The sequence below is a fragment of the Cydia strobilella genome, chromosome 12 (genome assembly GCF_947568885.1).
Source record: "Cydia strobilella chromosome 12, ilCydStro3.1, whole genome shotgun sequence".
Taxonomy (NCBI): Eukaryota; Metazoa; Arthropoda; class Insecta; order Lepidoptera; family Tortricidae; genus Cydia; species Cydia strobilella.
This window is the reverse complement of record NC_086052.1, coordinates 5,308,671-5,322,039: the sequence shown is the minus strand read 5'-3', so window position 1 is coordinate 5,322,039 and position 13,369 is coordinate 5,308,671. Positions and strand designations below refer to the sequence as shown.

The 13,369-nt window shown below is 37.8% G+C and overlaps 2 protein-coding genes across 2 annotated transcripts in view; both read right to left on the bottom strand.

Moving 5' to 3' along the window:
- Positions 1 to 108: 108 nt before the first annotated feature.
- LOC134745918 (uncharacterized) lies at positions 109 to 3,530 on the bottom strand. Its single transcript, XM_063680029.1, has one exon. It carries the CDS (start codon positions 3,483 to 3,485, stop codon positions 2,451 to 2,453), a length of 1,035 nt encoding a protein of 344 aa, XP_063536099.1. The 5' UTR covers positions 3,486 to 3,530; the 3' UTR covers positions 109 to 2,450.
- Positions 3,531 to 3,604: 74 nt separating this feature from the next.
- The window catches only part of LOC134745917 (WAS/WASL-interacting protein family member 1-like), a 39,658-nt gene continuing 29,893 nt past the window's right edge, over positions 3,605 to 13,369 (bottom strand). Inside the window, exons 5-8 of the mRNA XM_063680027.1 lie at positions 12,664 to 12,764; positions 9,634 to 9,800; positions 8,789 to 8,972; positions 3,605 to 3,742 (exon numbers count right to left, since the gene is read on the bottom strand). Coding sequence (XP_063536097.1) covers positions 3,651 to 3,742; positions 8,789 to 8,972; positions 9,634 to 9,800; positions 12,664 to 12,764 — 544 coding nt within the window. The 3' untranslated portion in view covers positions 3,605 to 3,650. The remainder of the gene's footprint in view (positions 3,743 to 8,788; positions 8,973 to 9,633; positions 9,801 to 12,663; positions 12,765 to 13,369) is intronic.

Here is a 13,369-nt window from a genome sequence, read left to right as displayed (position 1 = left end):
GTTGGTCAATAGTTAATATTGCGAATATATTTTTTCATCTGTGAGAAAAAAATCCCGTAATCTTCTTAAGAATCTTTATTTATTTGGAAGGAGGAAATAAAGTAAATATTGTATTAAGTAGCCGTATATTGTTAAAGGTCTGGTCTGTACACATAACACGTTTATATAATAACTAGGACTAAAAACTACACTGTTAGAAGACTGATAACACTAAAGTACATGGATTACAACAAGATTTCATATTGTATACAACTAATATCACCATTAAATAAATTGTTTCATCCAATAAACATTTGGTACAAAATTCACAACAGACAAAAGTCATAAAGTAACCGAATGATTTCTATAAAATAATTTGACAACAAATGTTTAACTTTTATGGCAACTTTTTATAAATTATATAATAAGTATATAATCGATTGCGTAAATAGGGAAGCATAAGTCGTCAGCCAATCAGAGCAGATTATGAATAAAATGGCGGCGATCCAATCAACTCAGGGTCCTGCCGTGACGTCATATTGACAGCGTAAGGCCCCCTATTAATATTGTAGCGTTCGAACCGCTATCATTATCCTGAATTTAGGGAAATAACATGCTGGTTTTGGTCATCTCAATCTAGTTTCCGCTCTCTGTATAAATCAGTTTCTCGATGTACTGCTTGGATTAATCTACAGAACGCAGTAACCTATGCGATGGAACGTGATCCTAATCGCAATAGGGACCATGTGTGTTTGAGGGTCTGCCACCAGAATCGTTCGCACACTCCTTAAGGCTCTGGGGGCTTAGCCAAGACACCAATCGTTTGCGCCGTAGCAAACGAAACGGTAATGTCTATCACTCTTCCATATAAGTGCGACAGAGAGACGGCACCTTGGTTAGCCGCTCATGAGTGGAAACAACTAGGATGATGACATCGATTTGAACGCCCGAGTATTACCCATTTCTCTTCAGTTTAAAGCGTAAGCTAATCAGAGCAGTTACATAATACTTGGTCTGACGCAATAGTTCAAGGCTTTATTAAAAAACTACAAAATTTGAGCTTCTCCAGATCACAATAGATTAATTAGTACTGTTACATGTCGCTTATCACTGGGTAAATTGCAAATATACTGAAGATAATATAAACGTTGCCCTTACATTTTCTAAAAACTATGCAGCTTCCCGATATGTACCCCTTCGCTTCGCCTATGAATCTTCTGACAGTGAGAAATGTATGCAGTCACTAGTTACATTTCAGATTAAAATTGAAATATACGTAGGGACAGAATATGGGCAATTCTAAAACAACTACCCTAAGATAATATTAGCGACATAACCTTTTGACTATCAGAAGACTTACTGCATTCGTACAAATGCATACGCTACGAAAAAAAATCACAACCCTCCTACTAAGTGTGAAAACACCCTTGGCACTTTCGTTACTGTTGGTGTTATCGCATAAGACTAGCAAAGGTTGCATCTCAATACTTTTAAATACTCGTTACTTCGTAAAAAGGGGATACAAAATTGAATCACACCACAACTATACCTAACATAGACAACAGACTTAACACAGTGCATTATTGAAGAATATATCATATAGCGGTTTTAAAACTGTACTAGCCTCGTTCTGCCCAATGTGATTTTTAAAGGACATATTTCATTTTTAGCAAGTTATAAATAAAAAGCCTGGACAGGTTGAGGTTATACTAAATTTTTTTATTTTATTTAAAACGAGACACAAAGGAAAATCAACCCTATTTTCTGAACAATTTGGTATAAATTTTAATGGCTTACACTAAGTATGGTGGGCAGGACGAGGCTAAATGATGCTGCAAGTCGCCATATATTTTCGTAGCAAGTAGATTATCAAGCGCTAACGTTTGCAAATCCAGTTACTAGAAATCATATGGCGTGGCGCTATCTAATTTAACTATTAAAACCTCAACGATATTTTTTTCAACTACGTACGTCGTCTTGTCTATGATAACTAAGAAAAGAGGTAGACTAGTTATACCTTATAACAGTAACGCTTATCGTAAAATAAGTCTTGATATGAAAACCTATTGCCCTGACTACCTAAGGTAGCCTACAACTACACGTATACTTAAAAATAAATGCACCATACAACCACAAATAACTAGTATATCCGCACAAGAGGTGTTAGGAAGAAGAAGAAATATATCGTCAGTGAGTTTTGGTTGTTACCTGACGATATATTTCGATAGGACTTTCTAACATCTCAAGTACTCTATTAAGGTTATTATTTCAAGCCTAAAAATTCAAGATTTAATCTAACTAATCTACCTCTTCCTTAATGGGGCCGAGACAAAGAAACACTCGTTTATCGACAACGGTAAAAATGTTTAGGACATATGCGAACGAAAAGTCACGTGATCATTTCCATATGTTTCTATTTGGCGTTTCTATAAACAAGTGTCACTTAGATTGGCCTCGAGTACTCTTAACTTTTATCCTAAACGATCAGGGGAGGGCGTAATGTTTCTAAAGACGTCTAGCGCGGGAGACGCGGACCGCATGAGGTCCGGGCAGGGTGTGTTGGTGCGCGTCATGCTCTCGAAGCGCTCCCGCATCGCGGCCACGTGCCCCGCTATCACACACTCTTTCCTATCACCTTCCTTCTCTACTGGCTCTTCTTGTACTTTATCAGCTCCCTCTAAATCGGAAAGCAAAGACACTTCAGACGAAGCTGTATAGTACATCTCGCTCTCATGAGCCTGTCGCTCGTCAGACGTCACCGTCTCCTCTTCTATCTGCCCCGGCAAGGACATGGTAGAATCACTCCATCTCTCTACTGAACCCTCGTGTTTCTGCACTATCTCCGGACTCACTATTTCTGACCTAGATGAAGGATCACTCCATCTATCTTGAGTCTCTACTTTCGCTCTTTCCACGAATTCTGGACTTACTATTTCTCTCGAGGAAGGATCACTCCATCTATCTTGCGTCTCAGCTTTGGCTTTCTGCAATACTTCATCTGGAATCACCGTTTCTATAGTCGACTTTTCATTCAATCTATCGTGCGCTTTCTGCTCCGATTCTGAACTTTCTACCCTCGAAGACTCACTCCATCTATCCTGCTCGGTTTTCTCAATTTCCGCTTGCAGATCTCTCCACGTTTCCGCTATATACGTCTCAGCGGTACTCACGACTACATCCTCCGGAAAGGCCACCTCTAGCCTAGAAACGGATTGTCGCCACGTGTCCGTATTGTAATGCTCCACTTTCTTAAATATAACGTCGCTCGGATCCGCCGTTTCCACGCGACACGCTACGTACCAGTCGGGGTCGCTCTCGACTTCTTCCAAGACCGTTTCTTCGGGGATCGTCTCCTCAGTTATGAGCGCGTCGACTAAATCGACGCTGCCCGATCGGGAGCAGCTTTCGAAAGTGTCCTCGTCGCAGCTGGACGTTTTCATCGTGTCGCAGAGTTTGTTGATGGCGTCGACGACGTCTCTCAAATCGCTGACGTCATCGGAAGGCATGGTGACTTCTTCAATCGGGAGGAGGTTTTTATCCTTGTTGGTGGCGATGGTGTTGGCGGGGAAGAGGAGAGAGTGGGCGACGGAGAGCAGGGCGTGCGCGGGGTGGGATTCCGGTACGAGATGCGCGGTGGTGGCGGACGGGGGGGCGGGCGCCCCCCTCGCTCGCTAGCAGGCGCTGGACGTGCCCGACCAGCCCGCCAGCGGCACGGCCAGCGGCGGCGGCGGCGCCTGCGCCTTGCTCGTCGGGTGCGCGCGCGCTGCACATTCACATATTGTAAGTATTTGGGATAAAACACAAAAACGGTAGGTAAGTATCGACAAACTGAATAATCACAGTTAAGACTAGGTTTACGAGGTAGTGATTTAGAAAAGCAAGCTGACGTGATTTAGTTTATCGATACCCATTGAATAAAACTGACACAACATTCAGATAAAAACAGAATTCGAAAACTGTTTTTTTTTGTATAGTGGCCATCAAATAGGTGGATCGAAGTAGCAAAACACGATTCATCATTACCAAGGAATTGGACATTCAGCTTACGAAGGCCGTATGTCCTACCCATAGTCCTAATTCATTTTCATATAAAAATATTTCGTTTGATTTAAAAACAAATTCTTAAATTAAAAAAAAAATAGGTATTGTAATTTCAATGCCGTTTTATCTTGTATGGAGGACCCAATAAAGATTAGGTAAAATATTTGCCCACACTTGATGGCGACTTACATACTGTCACTAAGAGCAATTCGGAATAAACAAGCTTTTAATATAAATCAGTATTATGTACATTTGTTATCGTCTTATGGTAATTTTAATAATGGAAGTCCTATAAAACCAAACTATGAAATAGTTTTATCTCACTAAAGTGGGTTGAACATATTTGTGCGCAATTAACTCCAGAGCGCTCCTAAGTTGACGCACACAAGAACAGCCAAACCATTTTCGTGATATATTACATGTTTCACTAAAGCTGATATTGATATTTTTATAAAACATTCAATTATGACACAATCTAGCTGGAGTAGTAATTTTGTAAAAATTACCTAGCAATAGTATCGTTATTGGCAAAAACACATGGGATATTCTTTGTGACGGCTTTTGATAACCTAATAAGATAGGGAACTTCTCGTCATTGCAAGGATATAAAAAGCAGAATATTCCTTGTGCTTTTTTTCTTCAATATCGTAACTAGTGTTCTCATGCGGACGTGCCGTGCAACGGTGCAGAGTGCAGACGACATGCGATGCGCGTGCAAATGTAAATCAGCACTAATATAATAGCTTCTGTCTCCACGTCCTTTAACTCTTAGAATAGTAAGAATATTAAAAATTCGAAAACAAAAAACCCTTTAATGGCGCGAATTTTGGTTCAAAAAACGTGAAAACGTCTTAAAAGACATTCAACGTATAGAAGCGATGGTAAGTCACAAAACCGACTACCTTTAGGTAACGGTATAATCCCCATAGTTTGCTTGCTTCTTTTGGTGCCGACATCCTTGTACCTTATTCAATACTTAAGTAATAAAGTTTAAGCCTGATGGCACCGTAATAATAATCAAGAAATCGCTTCTATGCGCTTTTATGAGTTTGAAGTCATGATAAACTACTGCCTTTACAAAACAAAGAACAATGCAAGTGAGCCCTAAATAAGTAAATACATAAATCTACCATGCTCTAAGAAAGTAATTAAACTTACCCACTTACATGCTGTCGCATTCTGAGGACCACAACACTTACGGACAGGCGACATCATACAACCAATAGGTAGCTAGCAACGCGACGACTACCGCTCAAATACATGTCATACTTATTATTAAACTTTATAATTTGCTAAATTAATATTTTTTTGAATATACAGTTAGGTACCACATTACTTTTGGCAAAGACCTATGTAACTCCGTATAAGAGAAGATGAATAAAGTCTAAGGAAAAAACGTGCCTCGGGAATCAAGAAAATTTGATTCTTGCACAGATGGCGTTGACGGTTTCGTTTGTTATTTAACAATTTTAACACATATCAGTGAAAGAACATGGGTCAAAATCATATAAAAATAATAAATACAAATAAAAACATCATTTATCCATATACACAGGGTGGCTAAAAAATTAGTGCATTCCCGTTGCCAGGGAGGTTTTGGGATAATACTGAGCAACTTTTACTATGGGACCTACCACGAAATCGCGAATCATTCTTAGGAAATACAATTAAAAATTGCCTATGGTACCTAATCTGTATTAAAAAGAGATAAAACCAAACTACAATAAATATAGTAATTTTATAAAAGATAACAAAATACGTTGGGAGCATGAAAGGAACAAATACAAAATAAGCATTAACGAAAATGTTAGGTTGAATGAAATACATGATAACTCTTCAATAATAATTACTCTTTTATTTAAAAATAATAATGTAAATAATTATTAAGCATCGTACCACATCACTGTATCACAATACCTGTTGCTTCTCAGTACAAAAAGCTTTAAAGGTCGCTTCATTTCTTAACTGTGCAAATAACGAAATAAAAATCAGTATCTAATTTGCGATGTTATGGCCTTTTCTCAAAATTAGATCTAGACATCGTCAGTAACCCGTTGTACTTTATATAGTACAAATTAAATTTCAAAATATAAAAAATAAGGCTACTGATATTTTTTAACGATTTTTTGATTGATATCAACGAATATAATTCGTTATCGAGTTCGATTAACCAGAATGACATCGTGAACAAAATTATTACGCTAGGTAAGAAAGGCTGCAACCTTTTGAACTAAAATTATAATGTGAATAACTTCAAGCCGTCAACAATTACACAAATTCGCAGTACATGGCACCTCACTATTAAAATAATAGATCACAAACGACATACGTATTCTTTACATTCCTAATTAGTAATTAACGAGGGCAATCGCTAGTAAAATGCTAATCGTATACTTTTTACACCTTGGGTGGGTCTTATCGATTAAAGAAATAAAAATTAATTTGAATTTTTCCGATGAAAATTGCTTAAAAAATACGTAGAACAACGGCAACATTTAGTGTTTATTTTTCAAACATTTTTTTGTAAAAAAAAATTAGGACGGAAAAATAAATACTGCGACTTTGATAGGCTTAGGTAGTGAAGATCACAGAACATGTATGGAATAAATAAAATTGTTTGTCAGTTTACTATTTATAACAAAATAAGTACTCTTGCGTGTGTTCAACTCTCGTATCAAAATAAAAGCAAATTTCAATTCAATTATAAGTTTTTTTTTTAATATCATGCACACGACAAAAAATACAAGAAGAGAATGAACATTAATTACATATTTATATTTATTTACTAGCGATTACCTCTCAGCCGGGAGAATACTTTGCGTTACAGCGACTAAACTACATATACATACGATTAATATAATGACTCAACGTAAACATAATTAAACATCTACATATTCATTAAGAAAAATAGTTTATTCTACCTTAATAGAAACTTACTAACAAATATATGTTTGGTCTGAAATGACTGAATTTTGAGGCCAATGGAACCAAACTCCCGTGACGTTAATTTGAAATTTCGATGATCAGTGAAACACTCAGTGGTTGTGAGATGTTGAAACGTGGATGAAAGTGAGAACACTTTGTGAAAAATGCAAATTCAATTCAGACTTTGAAATAAATGCAATTTTTAAATGGGAGTTTTTTTTTACTTAAACAAATAAAGTTATGAGCAATAGGGATACTTAATTTGAAATACTTCTTTGAAAATATTCATACTCAAAAAGTGCAATAGTAAAATTATTCGAAAACTAAATATTATCCCTTAGACATGCATCGTGCATTGAGGCATTTCTGACAGTTACAAAACAAGAAATTGACAAATAATTACTAAAAAGCCTTCGATATTTTTTCTGCAATGCCCTTTTACTAATATGAATAATCTTTTTAAAAATTAGTTTTCAATAACTTACTAGTAAGAAATGCCTCACTTAAAATGAAAAAGGAAGCAAAAGGCTTAATTTTGTAAAACTTCTACAAAAGTTTAGATAATTTGGTATGTAACGGATAACGATATAAAATTACTCTTATTACTAACTACCTACGTCCTAATTATTATGTCAACACATGACTTGTACCTATTGCACTTACTGTATAGTATGTACCATGTACATAATAATACCTACTAATTTGATACAAATCTACGCAAATGCGCGTATACATAAACGAAATGGAATAATTCTAGGCAGTTCAAGTTAAATAATAGTAATACATTTAATCACTATTTATATGCTTAAATAAAACGTCTTGTATCTTAGTAAGTGCACTTTGTATAACAACAAGTTTCCTAAACAACTTTTGGTCTAGAACTAACTACTTTTTCGACGTTTCGTCTTAACTTCGTTCTGCAATCGGTTAACCTTATTGCAGCGAGATAAGGTATAATTGTCACTAACTGTGTACTGTGTACGGTTCACTACTTTTATAACTTATAGTAAATTGACATAATGTTAAAATACAAGCATCAAGTGTATGCCACTGAACTCTATTATGAACAATCTACACCGGAAAGCATTAAACAAAATTTGAGGACTATCTAAGTACTTGATTTCGCATGTACTATATGAAGCACATATTACATTTTAGAAACATTAAGAACTTTAATTTTTCTTCCAGACAAATAAGGCAGAGATTTGCCAGTGTCAATTTAGCTCTATGAAAATGACAATAAGTTTGGGCTCGTGTGCTACGTATATGACGCGAGGCAGGAGGTTAGAATAGGTTTCGGAATAAATTATGAAAACTGTAACAGCACTCAGCAATACCCAGTAAAAATAATTGATCTAAGTATTAAGTTTTCGTCAGATCGATTATAATTAAATAAATGTATTACGGCAATCGCTTCTCCATTGTCTTCGCATTATTATGCAAAATAGAATTCAGTGGTTCATAGTTCGTGAAATAAGATTATAGAACAAAAAATGCCTTTCGGTTTTTGGACGAGATGCACCTCGTACGTACGTTTCACTGAAAATCTTATTTTTTTCCGGTTACCATTATTGTAGGAACAAAAATATGTCGTCGAGATAATTGTTTTACATTTATTATCTCTATATATATTTATATTATTTATTATTATTTCTTAGCTATCTGTTTTTTTTTATATATAAGTAGTTTTAAAAAATTGTTCGCTTCGTTCCTGTGAAGCTGTTGGCATAACAAGTTAGTATTATTGAAAGTAACGGGCGCGTTAGCTAGACCGTCAATGGCACGCACATACGAGCCGCATCACGTACGCTACAAGTACGCACTTAGAGTCACGCATACTTACCGGCGGCGGTGGCGGTGGCGGTGGCGCTGGAGTAGCCCTTGACGATGCGCAGGAAGGGGTCGGGGGGCGGGAAGCGCTGCTTGGGATGGAAGAGGTCGGCGAAGCGCGCCTCCAGCTCCGGCGCGCGCACCGACGAGCCGCGCACCGGCGGCGGCGGCGCGCCCGGCTCCGAGTGCAGCGAGCTCTGGAGAGGAAGGGCTCATTCGTTATTCTCATAGACCTAGCATAGCCTCGTAAGTCCCCGTGTACTTGTACAAGTACAAATTAAATTCGATCGAAATGTATGGACAAAATAAGAAAATTGCGTTTTTGTCGGTGAAATATTGCGTTTATGTATATAGTTGCCGTACAATATTTTTTTTGGATAAAATGTAAGGTCTCGAATGGTACCCTTACTTTTTTCCTTTTTTAAACTTTCAAGTCCTGTATATTCGTATTATTTCCATATATTATTTTAATATCTACATTATTGTGATATTTGTGATAGATTACTCATTTGCTATCTATGTTACTAGATTTTGTTAGGGGGCTGCACTAGTGAAGCATTACAGCCCGGCGGTTGAGGCGCATGCATTGTGTTTTTACTCTAGCAAGCCAGCTTTGTCAGTAAAAAAAGGCGACAGATTTAGGGTCGGTTGCACCAACTGTTTGTCATCGTTAAAGAGTTCGCTAAATTTTATTGTATGGGAAGTTTCATAGTAAACCGCCGCGGCGCGCCCGGTGACGTTGATCAGTCTGTCAATTGCGGACGGTGCAACTGGCACTTAAATATCCCATGGAAATTTTAAATTAGTTGACAGTTGGTTAATCAGAGTATACATGAAGTGAAGGGTAATTATACTGACGTGTTGCCTGTGATGAGGCGGCGGCGGCGGCGGGGGCTGCGCTAGCGACGCGTTGCGCGCGGGCGGCGGGGGAGGAGCGCCCGTGGGCGGGGGCGGGGGCGGCGCGCCGGGCGGCGGCGGCGGACACACGCCGGGCGGCCGCAGCCCGCGGGGCGCTCGCATTGTGCCTGCAGACACAGATCGATTCATTTACAACATTGATATGTTTGATGTGAGAGGTACAAATTAAAACAAGGTTAAAAATAAAACAAACAATGCTGCTAGGATAATGAATACCTACCCAGAAGATATTTTCGTCCTTGTAGGTGATTTTAATGTATCTTATGCTTCATGGTCCTTGTGTGAGGATTCAAATCGCCTCAATATTGAGACTAGTGAAGATCCAACTGCTATAGTTCTTTCCGACTTCATCGCTCTAACTGAAGTAAACCAATATAACAATTGTTTTAATATAAATGGACGTGTGCTGGATCTAGTAATGGCCAATGCCGGTTGCACGGTTAGTGCCTGCTCGTCACCGCTTACGCGGGAGGATCCGCAACATAAGGCTTTGAATATTTCACTGGCCCTAAACTTAATGAGTTATTTACCGCGCTTGTTGCCTAATCAATGTACTAGACCGATTTTTCACCGCGGCAGCTATGACCTTATCCGCAAGGAATTATCTGAGACCGGTTGGTCGTGTCTGAATAACATGAATGTTGAGGATTCAGTTACTTATTTTTATTCGGTTCTTAGAACACTTATTGCCAGTCATATTCCACATAAAAGCGTTAACAGTATCACTGGATATCCTCCTTGGTTTTCTCGTGCACTAATAAAAGTTCGCAAACAAAAACTATCGGCTCATAAAAGGTGGAAAATATACGGTAATCCTCTTGACAGGGCGGAATTTACATTATTGAGAAAAAGGGAGCACAAATTAGCCACCGAATGCTATAATAATTTTATTTCATTGGCTGAAGACAGAATACATAGTGATCCTACTTATTTTTGGTCATTTATGAAGTCAAAATTCCCTAGTAATTGTGTTCCCGACCAAATGTCTTACCTTGGTGAAATTTCTAAAGATGGTAACACAATTAGTAATTTTTTTTAATAGATATTTTAACTCTGTGTTTGTTACTGATTCTTCTGTCTTACCCGATTACTTGCATGTAGCTAATGATTCCCTGATTGATCTTAATACCGTTGATATTTCCGAGGATTGCGTCTTCAAGTTTTTAGAAAGAGTAGATATTAAAAAGGGCAGTGGTGCTGATTTGATTCACCCCCTTTTTATCAAAATGTGCGCCCGTGAATTGGCAATGCCTTTAACTCAAATTTTTATTAAGTCTTTAGCTCATGGTCACTTTCCCTCCTCTTGGAAAAAAGCCTTGATAACACCAATTTACAAAAGTGGCGATGCGCACGTGGTTACTAATTACAGGCCCATTAGTAAATTAAACATATTTGCTAAAATCTTTGAAAAAATCGTTTACAACAAAATTACTTCTGCTTTCTCTCAACACATTGCGCCTAGCCAACACGGATTTTGTCAGGGTCGTAGCGTTGATACAAATCTCCTGACGTTTACCGATTTCATTATCAATAGGATATCTTCTGGCTGTCAGGTGGACGTCGTGTATACTGACTTTTCGAAATGTTTTGATAAAATTAATCACAATAACTTAATCAAGAAACTTTTTGAGCTCGGTATACACGGCGACCTCCTTAGATGGATAAAGTCTTACCTGTCCAATCGCAGTCAGGCGGTTGCCTTGAAGGGTTATACTTCATGCTTTCTTCCTATACCTTCCGGAGTACCCCAAGGATCGCACCTTGGTCCCTTATTGTTTATCTTATATGTCAATGACATGGCATCCTGTTTTCGGAACTCTGAGCACCTCGTCTATGCAGATGACACAAAGATTTACAAAGCTGTGTCCTCGGAAGCAGATTGCCGTGCATTACAGCATGACTTAGATAACTTTTTACTCTACTGTTCAGATAATCAGCTTTTCTTAAATACTGATAAATGTTTCATAATCAGTTTTAATCGTAGAAATGACCCGTTAATTTTCAATTACACTTTAGCTGGAAGAAATATAGCCCGGGTATATTCCATTAGGGACTTAGGTGTTACCTTAGACTCGCAATTGAATTTTAGTCTACATATTGATAATATATGTAAGCGAGCTTATAAGAAGTTGGGGATGATTCTCAGAATTGGACAGCCCTTCAGGCGCCCCAATACCTATAAACTACTTTTCTATTCCTTTGTTAGGAGTATACTAGAATTTGGTTGTGTTGTTTGGACACCTCAGTACCAAGTCCATATTGATCGCCTGGAAAGGATCCAAAATATTTTTTTTATATCACTTTGTTACAGGACAGGTAATTACTTCGAACGCACTTCGTCAGCAGCGAAGCATTTTTGTGTTCCTTCCCTCTATAACCGAAGACACTACTTAGATGTAATGTTCTTGTTTAAAATTCTTAAAGGTGTGATAAAATGTCCGAATCTCTTAGAATTAGTCACTTTCAGTTGTCCGCACCAACCCCTACGTTCTAGACCTCTATTTCATATCAGCTTTGCCCGCAAGAATTACGCTCGGCACACATTTTTCAGACGAGTCCCAAATTATTATAATAAGCACCTACATGACATTGATCCTTTTCACACTTCCCTGTCTAGTCTTAGAATGAAACTTAGACATAAGTTGTTTTAATATGTCAAGTATAAATATAAATAAGTAAATGTATATGTAACTTTCCGGCTTTCCGGTAGGACAACCGTAGGCTCATGTTTTTCTTTTTCTTTTATCTCCTTTTTATCTTTGCTGTTTAGTGTGTATGTTAACATTATGTACTTACTAATGAACCTCCAGGTCTGTTTTCTTAAGTATGTTAAGTACATTTGTACTTCAAACCCATTTGTATATGTGACTGTTTGTGTTCTAAATAAAGTAAAAAAAAAAAAAATTTAAAACTTTCGCAATATACGCAAATTCTCTCCATTAATGAGAAACAAAGAAAGGATCGTCTTACCGAAATGTGAAGCCGGATTCTTGGTCCCGATGGGTGGGTTGGTGGGCGGCAGCTGCGGCGGCCGCGACCCCCCCGGCGACGGCGGCGACACCGGCGGCGACCTGTAACAGTATCGAGATAAACAGATGATTGACTGGCAGCGATCAATGAGGGCTACCGCGTTAAATTTCGCCGCTAGGGACGCTAGTGTAGATGGAGGGCTTTCAAAATGTCAAATGCATAGAAGTTTTGGGGATTTCAAGCTTTTTTTTATCGAAAATTTTCACTACTTATTCATAATTGTGGTAAATCTTTGTCCATCTTTGATTAATCATGGTAAACAATAGATATAGCTCAATAAATGTTAGTGGTTTAAAAAAAGTGCCAACTAAAATAAATGCAAAATTACACAGGTTGAAAAAATGGCACATTTAAACGTTCAAATACTTATGTGTTTGTTTTTGTGAACGTATTAATTTTATAAAAATAAGCATAAATAAAAGAATTTTGAGATCTGTTTTTCTGGACCTCCATCTACAGTGGCGCCAACTGGTGAGCACAAAAACGGTAGCCCTCAATTTTCATCACGGGCGAAGGTTTTCTTCGACATACTTAAAATATATTCGCCGACAGTGTAAACAGTCAGTGATCAACAGTAAAAAAATAAAATAAATAGTAAGCATCTATCTTATTCACTCGGGATTTATATCTTCTTATGCGCGAGAAA